General features: G+C 40.7%; 1 protein-coding gene across 1 annotated transcript in view; it reads right to left on the minus strand.

Annotated features, from left to right (window-relative positions):
- The window catches only part of vps13a (vacuolar protein sorting 13 homolog A), a 43,669-nt gene that overhangs the window by 3,860 nt on the left and 14,689 nt on the right, over window positions 1-25,120 (minus strand). Inside the window, exons 36-71 of the mRNA XM_034090776.2 lie at window positions 24,449-24,573; window positions 24,136-24,305; window positions 23,249-23,505; window positions 22,859-23,043; window positions 22,623-22,766; window positions 21,838-22,047; window positions 19,369-19,512; window positions 19,158-19,256; window positions 18,919-19,068; window positions 18,524-18,782; window positions 17,486-17,646; window positions 17,159-17,262; window positions 16,745-17,057; window positions 15,413-15,549; window positions 14,810-15,104; window positions 14,384-14,488; window positions 14,111-14,257; window positions 11,386-11,517; window positions 11,088-11,221; window positions 8,895-9,027; window positions 8,171-8,228; window positions 7,586-7,757; window positions 7,217-7,370; window positions 6,847-6,993; window positions 6,602-6,683; window positions 6,435-6,504; window positions 6,111-6,225; window positions 5,871-5,984; window positions 5,501-5,646; window positions 5,309-5,390; window positions 5,033-5,146; window positions 4,763-4,838; window positions 4,082-4,245; window positions 3,904-3,949; window positions 3,585-3,708; window positions 2,755-2,869 (exon numbers count right to left, since the gene is read on the minus strand). Of these exons, the coding sequence (XP_033946667.1) occupies window positions 2,755-2,869; window positions 3,585-3,708; window positions 3,904-3,949; window positions 4,082-4,245; window positions 4,763-4,838; window positions 5,033-5,146; window positions 5,309-5,390; window positions 5,501-5,646; window positions 5,871-5,984; window positions 6,111-6,225; window positions 6,435-6,504; window positions 6,602-6,683; window positions 6,847-6,993; window positions 7,217-7,370; window positions 7,586-7,757; window positions 8,171-8,228; window positions 8,895-9,027; window positions 11,088-11,221; window positions 11,386-11,517; window positions 14,111-14,257; window positions 14,384-14,488; window positions 14,810-15,104; window positions 15,413-15,549; window positions 16,745-17,057; window positions 17,159-17,262; window positions 17,486-17,646; window positions 18,524-18,782; window positions 18,919-19,068; window positions 19,158-19,256; window positions 19,369-19,512; window positions 21,838-22,047; window positions 22,623-22,766; window positions 22,859-23,043; window positions 23,249-23,505; window positions 24,136-24,305; window positions 24,449-24,573 (5,183 nt within the window). The remainder of the gene's footprint in view (window positions 1-2,754; window positions 2,870-3,584; window positions 3,709-3,903; window positions 3,950-4,081; window positions 4,246-4,762; window positions 4,839-5,032; window positions 5,147-5,308; window positions 5,391-5,500; window positions 5,647-5,870; window positions 5,985-6,110; window positions 6,226-6,434; window positions 6,505-6,601; window positions 6,684-6,846; window positions 6,994-7,216; window positions 7,371-7,585; window positions 7,758-8,170; window positions 8,229-8,894; window positions 9,028-11,087; window positions 11,222-11,385; window positions 11,518-14,110; window positions 14,258-14,383; window positions 14,489-14,809; window positions 15,105-15,412; window positions 15,550-16,744; window positions 17,058-17,158; window positions 17,263-17,485; window positions 17,647-18,523; window positions 18,783-18,918; window positions 19,069-19,157; window positions 19,257-19,368; window positions 19,513-21,837; window positions 22,048-22,622; window positions 22,767-22,858; window positions 23,044-23,248; window positions 23,506-24,135; window positions 24,306-24,448; window positions 24,574-25,120) is intronic.

Genomic DNA, 25,120 nt, shown 5'->3' on the forward strand with positions numbered 1-25,120 from the left:
TTATCTTTCTCTCGCGAGTGAAGTCTAATCTGACAGGACGGAGACACGCAGCTCTGCTCACCTGCAGCTCCTCCCGCTGCAGCAAAACACACACTTCAAGTCAGATCATCGCCCTTAGCTATTTTAATTACCTCTCAAACTAAACTAGTTATAAATATGTTTATTTTTACAGTCGGCCGGGTCACTGATTACTGTATGAGCTGCTGCATGAGACAGACACTGACGCTGTCCGAAGAGAAGGAGGAAAAAGAGAGGCTCCGTGTATTTTATCATTATATTATATAGAGTCGTTATTCATTTGTTTTAAAGCTCAATAAATAACAAAGAAGACCTTTGACCGGCACTTTTATAATTTTGTTCGGAAGATTTCAACTTTAATACACGCTGACTGGCGAAAAACTCTGCCGGGTTCCCTCGGCCCCCACCGCGGAGAATAAACAGAAGGGCAACCATGACAACCATGCTTCTTCGCTGCTTTTGTGGAGGAAGTTACAGCGCCACGTAGAGGCTCCTGCATATGTACTGCAGCTTCTCCAGCGGTTGGAGCTAAACGGAGCGGTCTCGTGTGGACAGACACTATCCGGATAATTATTGCATGTGGACCGAAGCCGTTTGCGATTGCGTTTGCGTTAATCCTATGCGTTTAGCCGTTTTCGTCCTCGTGGGGCCGCAGCCTCATAGACCTCTACCAAACTGAAGTCTTGGACTCTCCACTACCATCATCCAACATACCAACATAAATGTTGTGGAGGCTAGCTGTGACCCTAAACTTCACCAAGGCTCTTTCATTTGTCACCTTTCTGTAAAGCTATAAGGCAAACAGTGTAGCTCTGACCTGAAACTCATATTCACAAACTTCTACCCACTCCATCCAGCTCGACCACTACATGATGTCAGCACAAAAGAAGTAAGCCACAATTTAAATATAGCTTAATGGAGCAGAACTGAAACCCCTCAAAGCTTCACTAAAATGTCCAAACATGAGACCCTTTGTACGGAAACAGCAGCTCCCAACCACATTCAGCTGTTCAGTGCTGTCAACAATATGGTTAGCCAGATGGCTGCTTCAGGTACTTTGTTTAAACCTTGAGGACAGCAAGGGCATCCAAATGAAGCATCATTTGCCAAACAAAATAAGTCTAATGTCAAAACACTAACAACAACAACAATAATAATAATATGGAGAAGGAACAGGTAGATACACTGCACAGAGGCTTTGCTGCAGTAAAATACAAAACATATTTCAGTAAATCTTGGCCTTGGAACTGAAATAGTTATGAAATGTCTCTATTGTTGCTCATGCTTATTTACTTTGGTTGAAAATGTGTAATTTGACCTTCTTAAAAACACATAACAGAGGCACAAAGGTGAATGAATCAATGATAACTGAGCTATATTAGGATATATGAGCTACATTAAGTTTAAAGATCTTACACAAAAAGGATCATGGTTAACAAAATCAATCAATCAATCTCTGTGCCTTCCTTAACGCTCACACCCACAACTCCACTAGCAGACCTAGGCATTTTCTGTGTGTGAGTGCAACGCATTTATGATGTAGTTCCCTGTCATTGATTACATTTACAAAATTCCGTTGTATTAAAATGATTGTCACAGAGCTTTTCCTAATCTTAATGAAATACAAATATTAGCTCCATGTTATTTGCCTAGGGGCCTATACTACGAAGCTGGTTCAACCTAACCTGGATATGTTTGAGTTAGCCGGTTGGCCTAATCCAAAACATACGCGCTCTCGCTAAACTGTACTAGGACGCGGGTTATCAAGTGGATCGCTCAAGCCAGCCGTGTCCTATCTAGTTAGGTGCGCGTTCACATGAAAGGGGTGGTATTTGGAGCATTCGACCAATCACAAGCATGGAGAAGCGCACTGACAGCGCAGCGTCATACTTCCTGAATGAAAAGTGAACTTTAATATTAGTCAAAAATGAAGAAGTTAAACTTTAAACATCCATGACTTAAACACTTTATCCAGGATAAAAGCCACATAGCTGCACCTGCAAGGTGAATACAGCTGGAAAAAGTAAAAGTGTTTGAATGCGTACATTAACAGGTTTATGATATCACTGCCCCGTCTAAAACACGATCTGACTTCAATTACATTTGTCTCGAGTGTTTCGTCAACTTATGTGTTGCTTAAAATAATACTTCTGCATACAGTATGTGACACTGTGAGTGTTGCACGGCCAGATACGGCTCAGCTGACTCAGATAAGGAGATATGATACATTATGAAGTGATATGCCGCGGACTGTACTTAATGTTACTCTGATCCGGTTACTTATGTTGTGGCCGATATTTAAGTAAGCTTTCTTAAGGCTAATGTTATAATAGTCAGATTGCTCTGAAGATGGGAGGTGATATTCTATTCATGTTCACGTTCACACAGTCGGTGATTTTTGCCGGCCGTCTTTCCTGCAACGGCAGCTTTTCTGTATTTCCTTTCTCCTGTAATATGACTTGATCGCTTTAAAAACTCCGCACACTGAGCTCTGATTGGTCAGCAGGCAGTGCTTTCACTGAGTTGAGCTCTTAGCCTGCAACCTAGCCTGGTCCCGACCAGGTTAGCTGCGTGCTTAGCATATATTACCATGGAGATCTAGCCTGCTAAAAAGAGAACCAGCTTCGGATGACCGGAAAGCCGGAGTTTCCCCTGAATTTAGCCGGCTAAGCGAAAATCCTGCTTCGCAGTATACCCCCCTGGTCTGACTGAGGACAGGATGAGGTTGTGTCTTACCTGGAGCATCTGGCTGCCGAGTCCCTCCCTCTCCTTATATGGGCGTATGACTCCATCCTCGTGAATGAAACGCGGCGGTCGCAAAGAGGCGATATCTTGTGAAGTCTCTGCTGCCCTGAAAAAGAAAAACAACTGTCTTATGAACTCTTATAAATCCTGGATATATATATATATACTACATAACTGCAAACACACACAATGGCTATGGCAAACATTTAGATGTGCACACACACCTAAAGAGCTCCTGCCATGGCCCAATGAGCAGCTGTAATGAAGCTGTTTTTGTTTGTACAACTACTGAGCATGGTTTATTTCTGGAAACAGGCATGGCTCAAATAATGATCTTCTTACATGTTTTGGTGTTAAACTCTTTTGTGAGTTTAGCACAGATCCACATGTCCAATGTACGTGCAAATATGCAAACATACACTGGTGTTGTAAAAACATGAACACTGTAGCACATTTGAATACATACACACAGTAATGAACTAGGGCTGCACTATACCAGGAACAATTGCGATAACTTTGTTGATTATTGCTACAACGATCTAAAATGCGATAAAAACATGTACAAATTATAAAATGTACTCAGTTGTGCCTATCTGCAGCTTTCAGTCAACTGCTTGAAAACAAAATAATGCGTGTTGAATAAAACAATTAAAAGGAAATACATTTTTAACATTACCTTATTGAACATTGAACTGAACACAAATGTTAGGCATACTTTATTTTCTTAAACATACCCAAAATACGCAGTGGAATAAGACAATTTATCTTCTTATCGTGCAAGTTGACATGTTGATCACCTTAAAAAAACATGTTCAACATACCTCTTGATCCCTTGGAAAGTACTGCTGGCCATGTCAATAATGCCTCCGGTAGGTCTGGCTACAGCACCAACCAGACCTTTCCCAACACCCTTGAAAAAGCCGGCTGCGCCCTCCTTCTGTGCTCCTGAAAAATAACGCATCATCAGATATCATCAAGTTCATGGAAACTGATATAAAGATCTCCTGACATAAACACAGCTCGTACACTGTTCCAGTAAAAGTACAAAATCCACAACAACAATATTTAGATATATGTCATTTCAGCCAATAAGTCGTCATATCAGCAGGCGCCGAATGACCTCGGTTCAACTCAACATACCTTTGATAGGTTTGGTGACAATGCCCGTGATGCCACTGACAAAACCCTGAAGGGGGAAACAAAACACAATTACCAAGTAGCAGCAGATCATTCATTACTTTACATTTTCTAACATCAAAAGGTATATACAAGTAACATGTAATATTTCTGGTTCATTAACACAAGTTTGAGTACGTACAGACACTAATCCCTTTCCTCCCCTGGCCAGCCCCTCTCTCAGGCCACTGGGTTGTTTGTTCATAGCTTCTCGTCTTTTCTGCTGGTACTCCTCGTCCATCGTTATGGCAGCGACACCCTTCGCCATGGCTCCAGTGATCCTGGAGGCGGCACCTGCTATTCCCCCTGGAAGGCACATAATAGTGTTTATAGTTATTATTTCTTTCACACGTCTATTTTTTCTTGAACATCTCTTGTGGGAGATATCGTTACTATTTTCTTCTTTCACTGTCCCTTCATCTTCTGTTCATATGGCAAGGGAATTTAATTTAAATAGCACATTTCTGATTGCACAACAGGTCAACGTTCAAGAGTGCTGCAGGAATGAGACGTGAAACCTGGCTAACCCATCCCAAAGTAGCACAAACACATACAATAATTAATCATCAGCCTGAGAAAAAAAGAAACATGTTAAGCTAACTTTTGAATGTAAACAGTAGTGAGAGATCATACATCTCATATTCGTTCGAATAACAAAAGTACCGGTACAAAATGTGTAATTTGCCTACACAAAAAACATTGAATAATTCCTGACAAAAGGAGGAATAACGTGTTTAAATATCCCTTTATTTACCACAGATATCCATTTCAGATTTCTGCTAAAGCGATCAAAATACTTTTTTTATAAGCGCGCCATACTTACCTACAGCTCCTCCCACCAGAGCCTTCACCCCCAGAGCCATTCCTTCAACAAACTCCTCAGGCCCCTGGATGGCTCCCTGAAGAACCCCAGATAACAGTTATACATGAAGAAGACTTAAAGACAATATCTCTGCTGCTTACAATCTCCAGAGTCATATATTCAAAGTTAGAGTATTGTGTATATGTTCCCCTTAAATAATAAGAATTCAAAGTAAGCTTTTGGTTTTGAATGCCTCAACATTGATAGCCTATTTTAGCATTACATTCCTACCTGATACGGCTCATAGAAGAAGGCTTCCACGCCCTCCGACAGTCCTCTGATCAGCCCGAAAGGATTTCCAAGTACATCCAGGCCCAGCACCAGCACATACATCTGTTTAATAGCCTGAAATAAGCAAAGATAAAAACTGGTAAGCTCAATGGTAGCCAGGATCTGGTCTTTATTCATGTTATTCAATAAAACCTTGAGGAACTTACAAATAAATTCAATCTGAAAACATTTTATAATCTTGGCTTTTGTCCTTGTGCATGTGTGAATGTGTGTTACCTGCTTGGAATAATGCCTGATGACCTCCCATTGTAGCTGCTGGGTGGTACAAAACCGGAAGGTCAACTCAAAGAAGGCCAGCCTGAAATCAAATATTAAGGACTCTTTCAGCAACAAATCACACAAAAACAAAACACTGCTCCTGCGTGTCATTTATGTGTATTCTTATTTGGGCCTTCAAATGATTCTTACTTGAAGACGACGTCCTGCACATCTGTGAGCGTGGCACCGATACTCTTCAGCAGCAGGTTCAGGGACTGGACAGGGATGAGTTCCTTGTCTCTCTTCTCCTTCATGCCGTCTTCCCCTCCCGTACTCAGAGATAAACTCAAGTGCAGCTGCAACAAAAAGAACAAAACATGACTAAGCGTGGCTGTTTATGGAGGTTAAGTCACAACAGAAACACGTTATGTAGTTGGGTCTTTGTTGCAGTCTTGTAGATTTTGATGCAGTTATATTCATGTTTGATAAGGATTTATTTCATTTGACTTTTCCATCACTTGTGGTGGAACAGTGGTGTTTTTGCATTTCCTAACTATACTGTAGTATACAATTTACAAACCTTGATGGGGGAGATGTGGAAGTACTCGTAGAGGCTGATGGGAGAGGTGTCAGCAGCAGAGACATGGTTCAGTTCTGTCTTTATGTACTCTATGTCCTTCTCGAACAGTTCCACCTAGTGGAATAAAACAAGCATTATTATACTGGCATAGACAACAAAAGTCAGAATGTATGACTCTTTAGATGTAACTTGTGTGTCCCAGATTCTAGACAAAAGACTCTTTATATGAGAGTATCTGACCTCCTGTTGTGAGCTCATGATGCTGGCGTTCTCAGGAGTGAACAGGTCCAGGATGGCGTACAGGAAGCCCAGATCGAGCTTCAGGTCCATCTCTTGGATCAACACCTTGAAGTACCTGAGGTGGACAAACATTTCCATCACAGCTTTGAAGTTGAATGAAAGAAAACAGTTATTCCAGGAAAAGATTGAAAAGAAAATAGTATTCAGATCAATGAAATGTTAGAGAGTAAGGAGTAAGACTGAGCACAGAAACGGTATAAAGGCCAGTGGAAAGACACTTGAGGAGCTGGGAGAAGTCAGAAAATCATTCAAAGTAAAAATTACTTGATGCGTGAGATATCAGAGTGCCCTGCTGTTCTGGTAACAATGCTGATGTCAGTTAGAGGTTTGGGTTCTGTAATAAAAATAAAAATAAAATAATGTTACAAATTGAAACACTGCATACAAACGGCACATAATGCTAAACATGACGTACAAGAGGAATAGCAGACCTGCATCCATGGTGATAGACTTTGGCAGTTTCACAGGGTAAAACACATACGGGAAGATGGCTCCGGGCAGCTGGTTCTGGATCTGCAGGAGGAAAGGATGCATACTTAAAGCTAATAAATAATAATCCAAATATATTGATGAACAAATGCTGAGGAAGGCATTTGGATGACTTGTACGTCTGTAATTGGGACATATACATATATACTTGATATTAAGAGTATATTTTGATTATATGTGGCTGTACCTGAATGCGGTGGATCTGGACACGGTAGGCACTTTGTCGTGGAGAGACGCTGTACTCCACCTTCACTGCAGGCAGGAAGTGCCTCCTGAGAGGAGCATCACACGGCTGGAACATCTGCATATCCTGGCCATTGGGAGTAAAGGACACCTGGAGGAGATTTACATTTGTGTTAAATTATTGAACAAGAAGGCCAGCGACAAAGCATTATTTTCAATAATCAACCACCTGCAGCTACAACTTTTAAAATTACATTTTATGAGTATATACACTCTACCTAAGTCACATGAAATGGACAACTTTAGTCACTTTATCATTCCCTGGACCCGGGTTCAAATAAGAGAAGCTTAATAAACAGTATTTAGTCTCCAACCTGGAAGTTGTTATCCAGGTCAGCGATGGCGAGGTCTACGGGGCCAGACTCCGTGTACTCTTTGAATCTGCTCTCCAGCATCTCAGCTTCTTTAGCGCTCATAGACTTCCACCGATTCTTCTTCTTAGGCTTTAACTCCCACACCACATCAGAGCTGAGGCAACAAAGAAGAAAGCAGAGTGTAAGGTCATTAGGAAATGCAAAGCAAGTTGGTTTTAAATAGCACATTTAAGCCACAAGGCGATTCAAAGTGCTTTGAAACAACCATCAAAACTAAATGGAAAGGAAACACGGCACAAAAGGGCATTCAAATACAACTTCACACAGGCATTAAAAAGCCAAAACTCAGACATGTGCATGTTGCTGTACCTTGTGATCCCAATGAAGGAGATCTCCTGGCCGCTGCTGTTGTTGACCAGAGACACGCCCACGTTCTGCAGCGACAGGATGATTTCCTGTTCGGCCATCTGAGCCTTTTCGCTCTCACAGAGCAGCTTGTAGATGCGTAGCTCCTCAGTGAAGAGCACAACTCGCTGGAGACCTTTGGATCAACAATAAACACTTATCACACCACAAGATAAAGCAAACCAAGACAGAAATGTTGGTAGCTGTGTCTACATGCTCTTATTATCTTTAAAATAATGCATTGAAATATGCTTTGTTACTTTGTACTGATGTACCAATTACATGCATAACGATTAAGCTATTTAATCAAAAAGCTTTATAAACTGTCAAACAAGCTCTTGTAAGCTGGGTATGATAACTTTTAATATTCTTATCTATTTATTTTAGCCTTTTGAAGTTTGCTTTTGAAGTGTTGTGATAATCAGAAATACCAGGAGAGGGCAGCGTAATCAAAAGGAACTAGAGTTGTAGAGATGAGCTGTCCAGAAATGCAGCTTTTCTGGCAGAATCCATTTAAGGGATCTGTGTTTTAAACTATTTGTACTTTACCTTCATAGAAGGACACCACAAATAGTTTCCCCTCATTGTTCATGTCCACCAGCAGGTCCTAAAGATGGAAGAGCAGACAAACACGCGTTGTTTAAAAGTAACATCATTTTGTTAAGCACAACAAAGACTGTGCCCCAGTTTATTATGACATTGGAAATCGTATTTACAAAATGTATTATCAACTAACAACTCTTTGTTTTACACGTCTCAGTATTATCACCCAACATACACATTTTGACATTTAGTCAATTTAGCAATGGCATGCACCGACAGTATTATGCTGGCATCACCTACAACTATGTGGAACTACGATACTTAAGATGTTAATTAAAATGGCAAAGATAACCTACAACATTGGCAATAAACCTCAGTAAACTATACAACCAAAATAAGGATAGAGCTATTAACTAGATATTAGGACTGTATTTCAAAGTAGTACATGCTTTAATCAACATCACAGGATCCTTTCATTTGTTTTCTAAAATGTTCTATATAAATACTTGAGCTTATAAAAGTAATGAGTGTGAGCACTACAAGGTCTATGTCTAAGGTAACACATTTTGCTTTAATGCTGAAACAAAACAGCTAACCGCTGCGATGGCTGTGAGAAACACCTTTACTTATGATAAGATAAAGGTTCAATGAAGATGTCTGCTATAAATAAAAGGTATACATACTGTATTATTCCTCAACCACAAACAGTCTTATGTCTCAGGCACAGTACCTCCTCACTCTTCAGCTTCCCACTGTAAGTACCGCACTTCCAGCAGAGCTCTCGGGACCCGGTGGGTTCGGTCCAGGTGTAATGCACCGCTCTCCCAGCCTCCAGCCCCTCGTGCTCTGCCTCCTTCTGAGAGCTGCACACACCCAGACACGCACATACCGTATACGTCAATAACATTACTGATAACAACTCAAATTAGGAAATAATATTCCACACATTTGAGAAGATAGAAATGAAGATATGCAAGACTACAGCACAGTAAACCAGAGGACAATATAACAGAGCCCAGCCACCAAGAATATACCGACATTACAAAGTACCTCCCCGACAGAATACACTCCCATCAACAGACAGAAACATGACAGCATGACGGAAAGACGGCCAAACACCGAAAGAGCCCCCAATACCTTGGCTGGAGAGATAGAGTTTATATATGCATGATCACTCTGATCTCGATTCGGACGAGACAAAGCAGACATTAGACAATGGAAAAAGCCAAAGAGTCAGCAACAGAACTACTGGAAGAAGCAGGAGGTGTGATTCCACCGGCGGAATCCCGTCCAGACGGCAGCATTCAAAACTACGAGTAGGGATGATTTAACGCTTAGATCAAAGAAACATAGTAATACATGAGAATGCGTTTTGATGTCTAACCTGCTCCATTAACTCTGGCCCAATGGTCTATCAGTGTGCATTTCTAGCGTCAATAGAAAGGTGTGTATTTAAGCGACGCTGAGTGTTTTTAAATGCCATTTTATAATAGGTTTCTGATACACTATTTCTTAATGCTCTTAATGTCTTTCATTTTGGTAAAGCACTTTGAATTGCCTTGTGCTGAAAGGTGCTATATAAATAAACTTGCCTTGCTTCTTAAATAAATAATGTTGGAAACATTGTGAAAAAATGAATTCCAGTTTTCGAACAAAGTTTAATCCCTGTGTAAATAGTTGTGTTATAAAATATTTAGATTAAATTATAGTCTAATGATGACAGCAACATTATTTCTGATGATGATAACATGTTGGACAAGGCCTGGATGTATCTGTCATTGGTAAAGGTGAGGAGCAGATTACACAGACAAACCAGAACCAACGCTGTATTCTTCGTCCACATATCTTTACCTGCACTCTTGATCTGAACACACTTTGCACTCAACTGTTGAACTCAAATTAAAATGACTAGCACTTTTGTAATGTTATACCAAATCATATTGAGGGGCTGCATCAACTGTGTGTCTTTGTTTGTGCCCTCTTTCATGCCCCATTAATTGTTTATGGATCTTTGGAGTTGTGTTTTCATTTCATATGTAGTTTTACCACATAGTGACAGCCTCCTTCCTTCCCCATTTGCTCAAGAGAGCTCTTATACTAGCTATCTGAGGCTGTTCTTTTCCCCCTATTTTTAATCATGTGTATTCTTCTGAGTTCAAAGTGTGTCAGAAGAGTTTTTCCTTTTCCATATTTTTCTACCTGTCCTCCTCCTCTGAGAAGGAGAGGTCGAGTAGCGTGTCAGCCACCCAATGGGAATCTGTCCGAGCGCTGCGTGACCCCCAACACAAAAACACAAATGGCTATCAGCAACACGCTGTTAGTTATCATAGACTTAGCTGTTTAAAACTGCTGCAACAAGAGAAAAGAGCATCATTAAACACATGTGCAAAGTACATAACAATGAAATGTAGATGTTGAACATGAATAAATCCCACTTTGTTAAAACTTTGACCTGCTGATCACAAAGTGAGTTATATGAAAACACAAAGGCAGAATCATTGTCACGGCAAACATCCTACTTTGGGTTTTGAGAGATTTTCAGTTTACACTTCATTGTGCACTTCACACTTAGGATGAGTGTGATGCATCCACAAGATGATTCAAGTTGGAGCACTATGAAAGCACATTTATAGACAACACTTATACCAACAAAGTACTGAAATATAAGAAAGCAGTAGGAAAAGTCTTACAATAAATGTTCTACATCCAAACAGTCCTAACCTACTGTACATTTTGTATTTCTGTGGTATTTTAAGAGCCCAGTGATCCCATGATGAACCGTGGTCACAAGCTTCATCCATCCTGATTATAATATCTAACTTCTCAACCTTTTTGCAAATATATCCCACACTTACTGCTGAAACAAAACTGCACGGTATAAAATGTTACGCTTATTTCCCTGCCTTTTCTCCTATTGTCTCACCTCTGATAAAACTGCAGTGTCTGGTCCTTTGTGTTGTTGATGATGAGGAAAGGGGCTGCGCCATCGTGATACTCAGAGAAGCGGATCGTGGCCGAGTGCTCGGACAAGTTCACATTTACAGTGATCCCACCCACCTGCAGGAAAGAAAATCATAATTGGCATACTAGAATAACTTAGCTAAGGTATTTTCAAAATGCTCTTTAAGAAGAAAATAAGTTAGTTGTGTGTGTGTGTGTGTGTGTGTGTGTGTGTGTGTGTGTGTGTGTGTGTGTGTGTGTGTGTGTGTGTGTGTGTTTACAGAGTTGTCCAGATGCAGAAGTAGGCAGTTTTCTGGTCGTGTGAAGTCAATCGTCCGAGGAGGCAACAAACAGCCTTCCACTTTGATCTTCAGCCGCTTGGTGTCGTTCTCAGGCCAAAAGGGAATGGCTGACTAAATACGGAATAAAACAAAAATATTGAATAACATGTATAGTGTGGGCTTCACCTGAAATGGATACACAGTAATCATTCAGTTTAAAAAAAACCTAACCTTTACATCTGTAATCATTGATGTAGTTTACTAATCTAGACCTTTGATATCAAACTAAAACATGTTTAAAGAGCCTGTGACACCATCTCAACAACTGTTGTGCAATGAAATATTGGGCTACTAGTAATCTCGAACCGTCAGTTTAAAAAAGAAAAAGCGATACCGTTTCGTTAAATATCAATAATTTCGAACATCGCGGGGAAATTCCTTCACTCATTTTGAAGTTTTGGGGGAAGCCGGAAGTGACGTCAATGCGGGAACGCTTCGAGAGCCAAACACGGACAAAGTGTGTTGTGTCATGCGTAGAAATGGTGAATTACTGAGTTTAGGCACGTTAATAACGTTTTAATGAAGTTGACTACAGTATATTCATATTTGTCAGTGCTTTCATGTCAATTCGGCGACATAAATATACATGATCGTGGTGAAGATGATGATTACATTAGGATTACAAATCGGGAGTGAGAGCTGCTGAATTTCCTCCCATCGGATGTGATATAAAAACAAATCGATTATTTTTGTGGTTATAAACTCAAGTGGATGAAACTACATGTATTAGTGCTTTCATGTCAATTCGGCGAACATATGATACATTAAAGGATGAGTGAGGATGATGATTAAAAATCGTTTGTTTGAGCCGGTCTGCATTTACTGATGAGAAAACAAACCGATGCTTTTTGTAGTTGTAGTACACCAACAACGTGGATTAAACGTGTGGTTTTTTACCACAATGTTGGGGAAATTAATGGATAAAATGCACGGATTATTATTATTATTCCCACTCCGATCGGGACACTAGGTCCACCGTTTCCCCGCAGCGAGGCTCCCCCCGTTGACAGTTTACGTGGGCTGGGTGCAGTGGCGGACTGTGGATGCAGTGGCGGACTGGCCATCGGGACGAATCCCGATGGGCCGGTACCGAAGTGGGCCGGTCGGATAAGTAACTAGCACATCCCCCATAGGCGGCGCGTGAGGCTCAGGTTTGAGAAGGCTAAATAACTTATTTTACCTGACGCTGCCCGCCTCCGGCGTCTATAGAAAAGAGATCCACTCAGTGTGCGGAGTTTAAATCTCTCAAGTCATATTACAGGATAAAGGAAATACAGTTTAAACTGCCGTATGCAGAGAAGACGCCGACGTGTCGCACTTATCATTCATATTACATCATCAATCAGATCATCGATCAGATAATATCATAATATATCATATATTTCCTTATCCGAGTCAGCTTCTCCAGCCTCATCTGGCCGTGCAACACTCACAGTGACACAGACTCGATGCAGAAGTATTATTTAACACATTATGTTGACGAAACACTCGAGACAAATGTAATTAAAGTCAGATCCACTCGTGTCTTAGACGTGAACGCGCTCTCAGCTGGAGAGAGAAACCCTGGCTTGATTTACCGAGTTGATAACCAGCGTCGTAGGACCGCTTAGCGAGATCTCGTTTGTTAGTTTGTTGTTGTTAGTTTGTTTGTTACTCAAACATATCCAGGGTCTGTTGAACTGGCTTCGTAGTACAGGGCACAGGTGGCTAGCAGCGCTAATGTCAAAGACACAGACATTATACATTATATTTGTATTTTACATCCCCCGCTCCCCCCGTTGACAGCTCGGTACCGAAGTGGGCCGGTCGAGAGTCCCGGGATGATTTTTAGTCCCAGTCCACCACTGGCTACATGACCATATGATCGCCCATATTGACGCACCTCATTCTTAAACTTAGAAGATACAACATAAACCGATCCTTCAGCCTCATATGAGCTCTCAGACACGTTCAACATTAACCTGTCATCGCTGTCTGAGCTTGCTGCTGTGTGCGCCGTCGTGCGTTTACATCTGACTGTATATATATATAAAGGTTTACATGCAGATGCTGGGATCCTGGACGGTGCAGCTGGAGCGCTGTGCCCGCAATGACGTCACCCATAATTTGGCGGGACTTGAAGAATCCGCGAGAAGATCCAGAAAATTGTCAACATTGAAGGCAGATTAATGGTTATCAAATTACAAATATCCAAAATCAGTTCAGTAACGGTTTTCAAGGGGACAATATGTACTCAAATTGATGGGTTTGGATGATGGGGGAAAACCGTGTCACAGGCTCTTTAAGAGAGGCATTCATCTATAGACAGGAGAGTACAGTAGATAGAGGAAAGAGGTTGGTTTTCCACAGGCACAACAAAAGAATAATATACGAGTTACAAACATATAGTGCAGTAACAACAAACTGTAAGCAAAATATAAAAACACATATAGGCTAAATATAAATAAAGGGAGGGTAAATAAATGTAAAAGAAAAGTAAATTGCAATAAGTAAAAGCAGTTTTATGATCCCTGAGGATATTAACATGGGTTTAAATGTACTGGACATTAGTCAGTTAAGCTAAAGTGTTTCATTGTGTAAATAGAATTTAAGTAGCATTATTCACAAGATAACAAAGCATGTGCAGGGAAACACAGACGCAAACAATGATGGGTTTGGCTTTGACCTGTAGGGGTTTAGCTTCGGTCCAGTTGCCCTGCCGCTCTTCACAAATGAACACGCTGTGCTTGGTTCTGTTGACCAGCATGTAAAATGGCACGAAGGTCACGATGCGGGTCAGACTGAAACTGCTTGCGTCAATCTTCACACCAACCTGAGGTCACACAGAGGTCACACAAATACACAGATGACACTCATGTACATTTCCAATAAGAGTTACAGACCAAAGTCATTTCAAATTCTAATAAATCTGACTCTTACTGTATGTGGGAAATCTTACCAAGTAGTCTTTGTATCGGCCTTTGCATTTCACATCTCCATAGCTACCAACTGTATCCAGGGAGAAATCATCGGAGAGGTCACTGTCTGATATCATGAGACGGACCTGAGGGATGAACATAATGACCACATTATTATGTACCAATACTCACTCTCAACTAAAATTAAAGTGTATATGCAGTTTTTTTCAAACATGGACAACCTGCTCAAAATAAGCAGCAGACTTTTTCCCTGCGAGCATAGTTAAGTATGCCTTTTGATATTTGTTTCTGAGAGATATTACATTCATTACTATCATTTTCACCATTACAATGCATAATACAAATCATTGTAGTTATTGTTTTTCCCTACAAAAAGATCTCAAGATATCACATCAACTATTTGCTTTTATAATGCTATAAAATGTTTAATATATGAACCCCTTTACCTTATTGTTTTTCAGGAAGTAGCGAGGCTTGAAGGAGAAGAGCAGGGGCATGTCGTAGTCCAGCGGGTGTTTCCGGTGGATGTCGTCGGCCTTGTACTGCAGCAACCTGCCTGTCTTGTTCACCATCCAATATGGAGAGTGGATAGCCACCACCGTTTGTCCCTGGTTATATTCAACATGCACTGCTATGTCCAACTCAGGTCTCTTCCTCTCCGTATCCTCACCATCCTCTTCGTCATACTCTCGTAGAGACTGGAACACGATGAAGGTAATCTCCTCCTGGTCACTGTGGAGACTAAATCACAGGATAATGTGTTTAAAAGCACTTTGAACTGCCTTGTGTTGAAAGGTGCTATATAAATAAACTTGCCTTGCCTTGCTTTGCCTTGCCTTGCCTAACCCGAGGGGAAATTATGCTGCAGAAATCTAGACGTTATTGACTTGTCTTTTATACTTTGTATGTTAATAGATAAGGTAACCTGTGTTGTGGACTTTAAATCATACTACTCTGGGAGCTACAGTATGGCCTTTCCATGAACATAATCACATTTCAAAAATAACGATGGGAAAAAACTTCAACAATGAATGACATCAAAGTCCAACCTGTACTCAGAAGACCAGTCCTGATCCAAGTAGTTCAGTAGGCACAGATCGAGACTTGATTGGTTGATGACCGCAGTGTGAAGCTGGGCAGAGTGGCCCTGGTTCAGAGTGGCCTCAGGGGCAGAGACACCACTGTCCTGTTGAGCAGGTAGAAAACAACACTGAGTTAAACAGTGAATCTGAGGTAACGGACTTTAGTAAGATCATTGGCCAAAAAGCTCAGCATTCATTCTGTTTTGAGTCTGTAAACAACACATGATGGTAGGTAGACAAATCTGAAGATAAATATGAACTATATATATATATATATATATTTGAATCATGTGTAGCCTTTGTATTACATTTGCAAATGTTGCTTTCAAAGTGTGGACACATTACTACCATTCATTGATGAAAGCATTGCCTGTTTTCAGACTTTTAGGGTTTTCTAACTGCCATGCATCAATGCAATTGCAAGCAGTTTATAAGCAGGGCTGCACATAACTGGTGCGCAGGTGCGCATGCGCACCCCCCGCCAAAAAAGGAGCACCGGATCATTTGAAAAAAAAGGCGCATTTGCGCACCAACAGAGAGAGAGAAAAAAAAAAAGAGAAAAAAGAGAGATATTTGCGAGTTGCATAAGAACTGGTAAGATAGCAGGGTTTCCCACACAGACTTTACTTGGGCCGCCCAGGTATATTAACGGCCGCCAAAGTATAATTCACAAGTAATTTAGGTTTAATTGTTTTAATCCATCCGCGAGCACGACGGCATCTGCGATCCCTCGCTCTACCCCTCGCTATGGCGTGAAGGGTCTGCTTTATGCGCTCCGGCGAACAGTTCATGAGCGTGCTCACTAGCGCACCCCCCGCCCATAAAGTCAAGTACCCCTCAAAAGGTCCGGTTTATTTCATTTTAAGGATGCGCACCAAGCAACATCTCCAGGTGCTCCTTTGAGAACCAGGGCAAAAAAGTTATGGGCACCCCTGTTTATAAGGACGTTGGTGCATTCATTGATGCTTAATGTATTGCCAAGTTTGAAATGGAATGCAGAGTTACTCAGTTGTCAAGCATATACTGTACAGAGTATATTGGACAATAATTGATGTGTGCAGCGTTCAGCTATATGATGAGGAAAATAGAAGTCAGGGCTCGATATCAGCAGATACTTAATATAAAATGACCCGGCCTTGGATCGGACATCCAACATTTGTATACTATACTTGCATTAATACCAATATATAAAATCTGTATAGTTTGTAAAATGTTGGACTGTGCTAAAACATACAAGCCATATAGTCCTTTTCCATCTCCAATGGCCCACTGGAGAGGTCACTACCAGACACATCATACCTTCAGTTTGTAAGAGATGGGGTAAGGCAGCAGGTTGCGCAGCAGGATGGAAGGCCACAGATGAAGCACAAAGGGAACATCGAAGTTCTCCCCAACACCTCCAGTGTGTTTGAATGTCACAGCGTCTCTCGATGGCACCATGTTGACCATCAGAACACCACCCTGATCTCCACGCCGGCGGCAGGTCTGCTGCAGGCGTGTGTCGGGCTGATGAGCGTGGAAGTCTTCGTAGCTGAAACCCTCTGAGCACTCGTACTGCTCCTCCTGATCATCAGTGTCCTCCTCTGTTATTGGCCGAAGGCTCAGCTCAGACCTGAGAGGCAGCAGAGAGTAGATGTGGGTGAGGGAGTGTGTACTACGATAGTGAGAGTGGGATAAGGAGAGACAGAGGGAAAGAGAAGTGTTTGCTCTCACCTATACGAGTCCAAAGGCACACAGAACTCTTCAGTAGGGAGAGCTTTACCCAGACATGTTGATCCCTCAAAAACGTTGAATGAGATTGAGAAATGATTGATGATCTGCGTAAAGAGGAGAGAAACAATTAGGCTTTGGAGATGTATGTTCTTGTATTTCAATTGAAATCCTATGCTATTTTAATACATAAAGTTCAACCTCGGCTGAGACTGCTGCTTATAATCAGTTATTTTCAATGATGAAGTTAACAGGGAAGTTATTACAGATGAGATAAACATAATGAGTATAAAACTGAGGGGAATATGTATACGTTCATCAGTGTAGTACCTGGAATGGAGAGCGGATCTTGACGTACTTGCTGCCCTCTACAGTGTAAATCTGACAGACCAGGAAACGAGTGACTCCTGAGTCTGTGTGCATCACACTGTACATCCCCCGGCCCACCTTGATCAGGGGGATCACGCTGGCTGAGGTGTGACCCATTGGAGCTGGAGAGGGCAGAGGAAATAAGAGCAGTTCATCAGTGCTTACCTTTTAAAGTATTATTTTGACATTTTTTAATATTATGATTTTCAAATATAAAAACAGAAATTAAGTAAGTCATCATTTAAAAATGAAAAGACCACTTATAAGATAAAGAATATACTGAAAGGTCACTCAAGTCCTCTTCTTGGTTATAAATGAATTAGGCATACTTTTTACACCTCTCTCTAGTCTTGGTTATAGAAAAAGAAAAAAGAAAGAGAAATGTTTTACAAATATGTTTGACAGGTCTTTAAAAGTCAAAGATTGTAAGAGTTATAGATTTATTAGATTTGAATAAAATATAAAATATAATCTATAAACTATAATTACTATAAGTGACACTGGACCCTGACCTGGACCCCAATCTGAGAAATACTGTTTAGTCTGTGTATACTTTAAAGAGTACTCCCCTGCTGATGTTCAGGTGTATATCAGTATGTAGTTTGTAGTGTCTCTACTTTAAAGAGTTCTCTCCTGCTGATGTTCAGGTGTTTATCAGTATGTAGGGTCTCTACTTTAAAGAGTCCTCTCCTGCTGATGTTCAGGTGTATATCAGTTTGTAGTGTCTCTACTTTAAAGAGTCCTCTCCTGCTGATGTTCAGGTGTATATCAGTATGTAGTGTCTCTACTTTAAAGAGTCCCTCTCCTAATGATGTTCAGGTGTATATCAGTATGTAGTGTCTCTACTTTAAAGAGTCCTCTCCTGCTGATGTGCAGTTGTATATCAGTATGTAGAACTAAAGACTATTGGCAATAATGTTTAACTGGTGATATCGCAACAAATAATGATTGACTTTAAAATATGTGTTACGGTATGATTCCATAAACGGGTTAACTTACTGGGCTGTATGTAGTACTCTTTTCCACTCAAGGAAATCATGGCTGAGAATTGGTCTGCGTCTGTTGTGGTGAAATAGTCCAACCCGAGGGTTTGCCCATCCTCCAGCTCAACTGTGCGGTTGGTGCCCTGCTGGCCGATGGGACAAAACATCTCACTGTGGCGGACGGACACTGGCAGGCCGAGGCGGTTCTTCACTATGAAGGGAGCCTCATCCTTCTGGAAGGAGTCAGCTGTCTGTTTGGCAGCCTCTGCAAATGCCTGGGGGGGGGGGGGGAGAGGGGGAGAGAGAGAGAGAGAGAGAGAGAGAGAGAGAAAGAGAGAGAGACAAGAACACATTATAGAGGACAGCCTATCCTTTGACTTCCTGTTAAAATGTTAACATCCCTTCTCTTACCATGCCCAAGTTACTCAACATGGCCAGCCCACATTTGGAGAGGGTGATGTTGAGCTGGTCTTTACTGCTGATGACAATGACAGTCTTATAGTCTGGGACATAAAAATCCACCTCATCTGAACCTATGTAGTTCACTGGCTTCTTCTTCATCTGGTTATAGGAAAGAGAAACATGTTAAACACTGTGCGCATGTTTGAATATTCACATATTGGGTTTGTTTGTGTACAGTATATCAGTACCTTCAGTTCAAGAGTCCATGATCTAAAACCATCCTTCTCATCTTCTAAGGGCTCCAGCAGCGGTTCCCATACTCCCAGCACCTCGTTGTAATAGTGAACCTATTAACCAAAGACAGAAAACAACAGCATATTTTACAGTTATCTTTTACTTTTAGAATTATGATAAGGTCTTGGGATAAGGTTAAAGAAATATAGTGTCCGTGTGGTTTACCTCCAGGTTGAGCATGCTGTGTAAGTTAATAAGTGTGGACCAGTTTGTGACGTCTCCATGGAAGGAGGACTTGATCAGGAGCATGGGGATCGTGCGGTGTCCCACTCCAGCCTCCAGAGTCAGACAGATCGATTTGATGGTCACCTGCAGGGATAGCCATGAAATGACATAACCTGTTATAATGCATCAAACTCTTATTCAGTGTACAGATTCAAATACCACTGATCAAGAGTTTTTGGTATGACTGTGATCACAAACGATGTACTCTATTGATCCCAAATTGGGAAATGTTTGCGTTGCAGCAGCATAAAAAACAAGGCATTGCACATAAGTAGAAATGAAAAGAGTAGAAATAAACAATTGGTAATAAATAAAAACTGCAAAACAAATATCATAGCATACAACTATAAGCAGGGTTCATACACTTTTTCACCAATGATTTTCAATGACTTTTCCATGACTTCTCAATGACCTTTACCTCATTTTCCATGACCAAAAAAAAATTCCCACTGAAAATGGTTTATTTGAACACGGAACAGGAAAATAAGGTCTGCATATGAAACATGTTGTGCCTATCTAAAACACATAAAATAGTAGGCTTACTAGCTTCTACACGCTAAAGCAACTGTAGTCAGGGAGGCTGGTATGAAAAAGGTGGCAAGGACCCGACCCCTGACCCCCTGAAAGCAGCAGTGTCAATAATAACAGAAACGCCAAAGAGTCACATCTAATAGAAATATATAAAAGCATTTATTTTAATTGTGCAGCAGTCAGTTTATAATTCTGGCAGCACTGTTGAGCATTTTGAAAATGTATTGTCATGCCTGTGCAAGGCTTAGTCTTTCTATCTGTATAGCCACTGGTGTAAAGTAACTAAGTTCATAAACTCAACAAGTACTATACGTGGGTACACTTTTGAGATACTTGTACTTTATTTAAGTATTTCAATGTTTTGCTACTTTGTACTTCTACTCCTCTACAGTTCAGAGGTACATGGTGTACTTCTACTCCTCTACAGTTCAGAAGTACATGGTGTACTTCTACTCCACTACAGTTCAGAGGTACATGGTGTACTTCTACTCCACTACAGTTCAGAGGTACATGGTGTACTTCTACTCCTCTACAGTTCAGAGGTACATGGTGTACTTCTACTCCACTACAGTTCAGAGGTACATGGTGTACTTCTACTCCTCTACAGTTCAGAGGTACATGGTGTACTTCTACTCCACTACAGTTCAGAGGTACATGGTGTACTTCTACTCCTCTACAGTTCAGAGGTACATGGTGTACTTCTACTCCACTACAGTTCAGAGGTACATGGTGTACTTTTCCTCCACTACATGTATTTAATACATTTAGTTACTCTACAGATGTGGATGAATTATGTGAAATCTAATCAAGTGTTGAATCAGACTTTAGTTCCACCTGGAGTAAATCCACCAGCTACCCTGCAGTCTACAAAGTACTTCAGACTAGCTGCACCTTCACCAGCTTTGAGAACACTTTCATGATCAATCATTATAAAACATATCATATATATTATTCTGAAATGGACCAATCTGCACAACGACTACTTTTACTGTTTTTCACTATATTTTGATGAGAATACTTTTCTACTTTTACTTGAGTAACATTTTGAATGCAGGACTTTTACTGTAACAGAGTATTCCTACACTCTGGTACTTCTACTTTTACTCAAGTACAAGACCTGAGTACTTCTACTTTTACTCAAGTACAAGACCTGAGTACTTCTACTTTTACTCAAGTACAACATCTGAGTACTATACTTTTATTAAGTACAAGATCTGAGTACTTCCACTTCTACTAAAGTACAAGATCTGAGTACTTCTACTAAAGCACAAGATCTGAGTAGTTCTACTCGAGTACAAGATCTGAGTACTTCTACTTATCTGAGTACTTCTACTTTAACTCAAGTAAAAGATCTGAGTACTTCTACTTTTACTCTAGCACAATATCTATATTTATACCACCTCCGTTTATAGCCTATGAAAAAAACTATTAGAAAACGAAGGCTAAAGCTAACGTTAGCAGATAGTGAAAATGTATGCTAGCTAGCTAGCTCAACGATTCCTTAATGATATTGTGACAGAAAAACATTTCAGTTCACATCACGCTCTGCCGCTCTGCTCTGAACACCTGAACGGCCCGTTGTAACAGCTGTTCACCAGCGGCTCAGTCTGTGCCACAGTGACTCCGCACAGTTAACGAACGCACCGTAGATAATGTAGCTGACCGTCATACCGGAGCAGCAGAGTTCAGCCGACAGGCAGGAAGAAAACTTTAGTTACATTTCCATGACTTTTCCAAAACTTTGGGATAAACATCGTTTTCCATAACTTTTCCAGGGCCTGGAATTTGCATTTTGAATTTCCATGACTTTTCCAGGTTTTAAATGACCGTACGAACCCTGTATAAGGTATTATCATTTACGTCAATGCAGCCATATACCTGTAATGACTCTCCAGTTGGTATCAGTGGGGCCAGTGACTTTGTGTCTTCATCCCCCTCTTCTTCTAGGAACCACAGTTTAAGCTCCTTCCAGCCCCGTTTCTCCCACAGGTCCACAGGGACCGGACTGGCCAGCTCCTCGGGGGTCTCCGCTGTGGGAGTCAGCGCAGACTGGATGGTCATCACTGTGTTGATGATGATCGGAGATACCTGGGCAGAGATTCAGATAGCAGACACATCATGTTTTATACCGAGTACATAGTTCAAAGCTACGTTTCTAATCATACAAAATGTCAACTTTCTTTTTCTCAATCTTTTCTTTGACTTGATGCCACAATTGACATCTCTGTTGGCTGATACAAACGTATCGTGCCTAAACTGCATCAATTATGAGAAAATATGCCAATTTTAAAACTCTATGCTACTCCTTAAACAATACTGTCTGGAGATGGTACTATAACTTGAAAGGGAAACTTGAATGATGTTATGATGTTGTAGCCAGACATACTGGTTGACTTTCTGCGTTTTTTGATAAAAATGAATGCATACAAGGTCGTTAAAAAGGGAAACAAATTGATCTCCTGTTAAGGTAGGGATCTATTCACTTTTACTTCTGTCAGTTAATATGTAAGAAAAAGCAATTCATTTCCTAATAAGTAATTTATTATCAACAACGTCTAGACGGAAACGTACTGAAAAAACCTCTTTAAAAAGTATAATTTAAAACAACAGACCTTTCACAAATATAATTCCGAAAGGGGTAGCCTAACTAATAAAAGAATTACCTTTAATGTTAGAGCATTGATGGAGACCTCCATAGCCTGAGGGGAGGTTAGGGATTGAGAACTCTGGAAGAAAACCTGACACGGCTGCAGCACTGTGGTTACGTTGTTTTTCCTCTTCTCTCTCAAGAATGGACACGCCACCACCTACAGTAACAACCATAACATTTATATTGCATACGAGAGCACTTAAGACTTAGCCTGCATTTTGCGGCTTACATAAACATGTTCATACAAACCTTGAGTTCCTTGATAACAGCAGTCATCTGTGATCCCTCTGCACTACTCTTCATCACTAGTTCGCACTGCGTGGTCATCACCAGAGCCGGAGCGTCGGCGCGCGTCAGGTCAGCCACAAACACAATCTCCGGGTTGCGCACCATAACATTTATCTCTGTCTTTGAAACCACAGCTGGAGCGACAGCTGACAGCGGCAGAGAGTATCATGGAGTACACATCAGTTCAAGTTGGGTAAAAGTAAGTCAGATTATTTGAATTCTTATTTAAAAAAAGGTTATTATTTCATCCACATGCTCACCACTTTGCTGTATCTGATACATTGCAGATAGCGTAATGATGCTGAATAAAAAACAACTTAAACTTAATTAAAACTGATATGGTAAACTCACTGGACTCTTTAGATGTTGTAGAGGAGTTTATATTCTTTCTCTCTCCCGGTCCAGTACTGGTCTTGGGTTGTGGCGCCTGAGCAAACCCTTGCTGGGTGGCATTGAGAAAGATGTCTGCCACGATGTGAAGGAACTCCATGCTGGCACACAGGTACACGTCCTGCACCAGCGTGTCCAGAGTGGTGCCTTCACGGCCCTGACGATAGTTCACCTCCACCATCATGTTCTGTTCTGCACCAGGACGCATTGCAATCATCCTAGAGAAAACAAAGTACGAGAGGAATAAACAAAGTTACATTTCATTTGACCTAAATTATATCTTTGGCATGGCATTCATGTGTTACAGGCTCAGACGTCTTATGTTTTTCTATATTCAGTATACAAGTTTTCTTCATAAGATCACACAAACCATCCCGGGGCCGACAACTATAAAATCTCATCAATCAAACGAGCATATTATATTATATTATATTGTCTTCATTATAATTATTACAATTATTGTGAAATGTTAACTAAATATTTCACAGGCATGATGACATATACCATAATAATAATAATACATTTTATTTATCTAGCGCTTTATCTGGTGACTAAAGACACTTTACAGAGGTAAAGGAAATAAGATAAAAAGTCAAATGAAATTGAGCAATACAATTGCATTTTCTTCTCCATTTAGCAGAAGGACACAACATGAATCACTCATGAAAGGTCAGTCAGAAATGGTGAGTTGTTGTGAGTGTTTTGAAGGTGGGCAGGTCAGTGCAGTCTCAGAATTCCAGAGGAAGGTGGCTGCGATGGTAAAGGCTCTGTCTCAATGTAAACAATTTGTTATCTATACTGATAGACTGTATGTGTGTGTTTTTTTTGTGTTGTGTGTTTCCCAGTACCTCGGGGTGACCATTTTGATTCTGGTTCTCTTGTCATCTAGAAGGCAGGCAGCCAGTCGTACTGAGGCCTTCATGGAGCTGTCGGAGAACATGTGGACGGAGGTGGAGATGGTGCCCAGAGTAAACTCTGCCAACTTCAGCTGCTCATCATGTGAATCTAGCGTTAGTAACTAGATAGTGACATAAACATTTGGTTAGAACAAGTTTGCTATGCAGGTTTTGTAAAATTAGGTCAAACAAGCCTCATTTCATACATCACTTGGTGTGTATACATGTGTGTGTGCATGCAAGTGTGTGTTTGTGTATGCATTACCGTATTCCCATTAGGGCTATACAAGACAAGTGTCATTGAGTCGAACTTGAAGTCTAGTTTCAGTGTGCTCTTCAGCTTGCTGTTTTTTCTGGGCTCCACAACAGCAGCCGTCACCACTGTGTTGCCTATAGAAATGACACGGCACAAATAACAAACATTCTTAAAAAGAGGTCGATTCGTTTTTAGATATTTTTTTCAAGGGCACATTATATTTTCAGTTTTAGTTTTATATATTTTTTTGGGTTTCTACTATAATATGTTTGGATTCTCTAATGTAAAAACAACCAACACATTATTTCTCTCATGCTTTCTGTCTGAATAATCACTCTAACTCTGTTTTAGCACCCGTCTCTTTAAGCCTCAGAAAAGTCCAGTCTGATTGGCCCGCAAGAAAAATAAGGTGAACCTTTGCAAAGGAAGGTGTCAAGATGTAAGTGGAGATTATTTTTATTATAAAGAGCTTGTATCTGACAGAGGAAAGGAAGAGAAATATGTTGTTTTTTTTACCCAGGCTGCCCACATTTCTTTTTCAAAATGTATGTACACAAGCACTGAAGCTGTGAGATTTTCATTATATGTCCCCTTTAAAAGTATAAAAAACATTTTGAATGTCATTAACTTTTCTAGGATTGTTTTGTGTAAGGCTCACCTTAACCCTTTAAACTCTGAGCT

Source organism: Pseudochaenichthys georgianus, chromosome 9 (assembly GCF_902827115.2).
Source record: "Pseudochaenichthys georgianus chromosome 9, fPseGeo1.2, whole genome shotgun sequence".
NCBI classification, from domain to species: Eukaryota; Metazoa; Chordata; class Actinopteri; order Perciformes; family Channichthyidae; genus Pseudochaenichthys; species Pseudochaenichthys georgianus.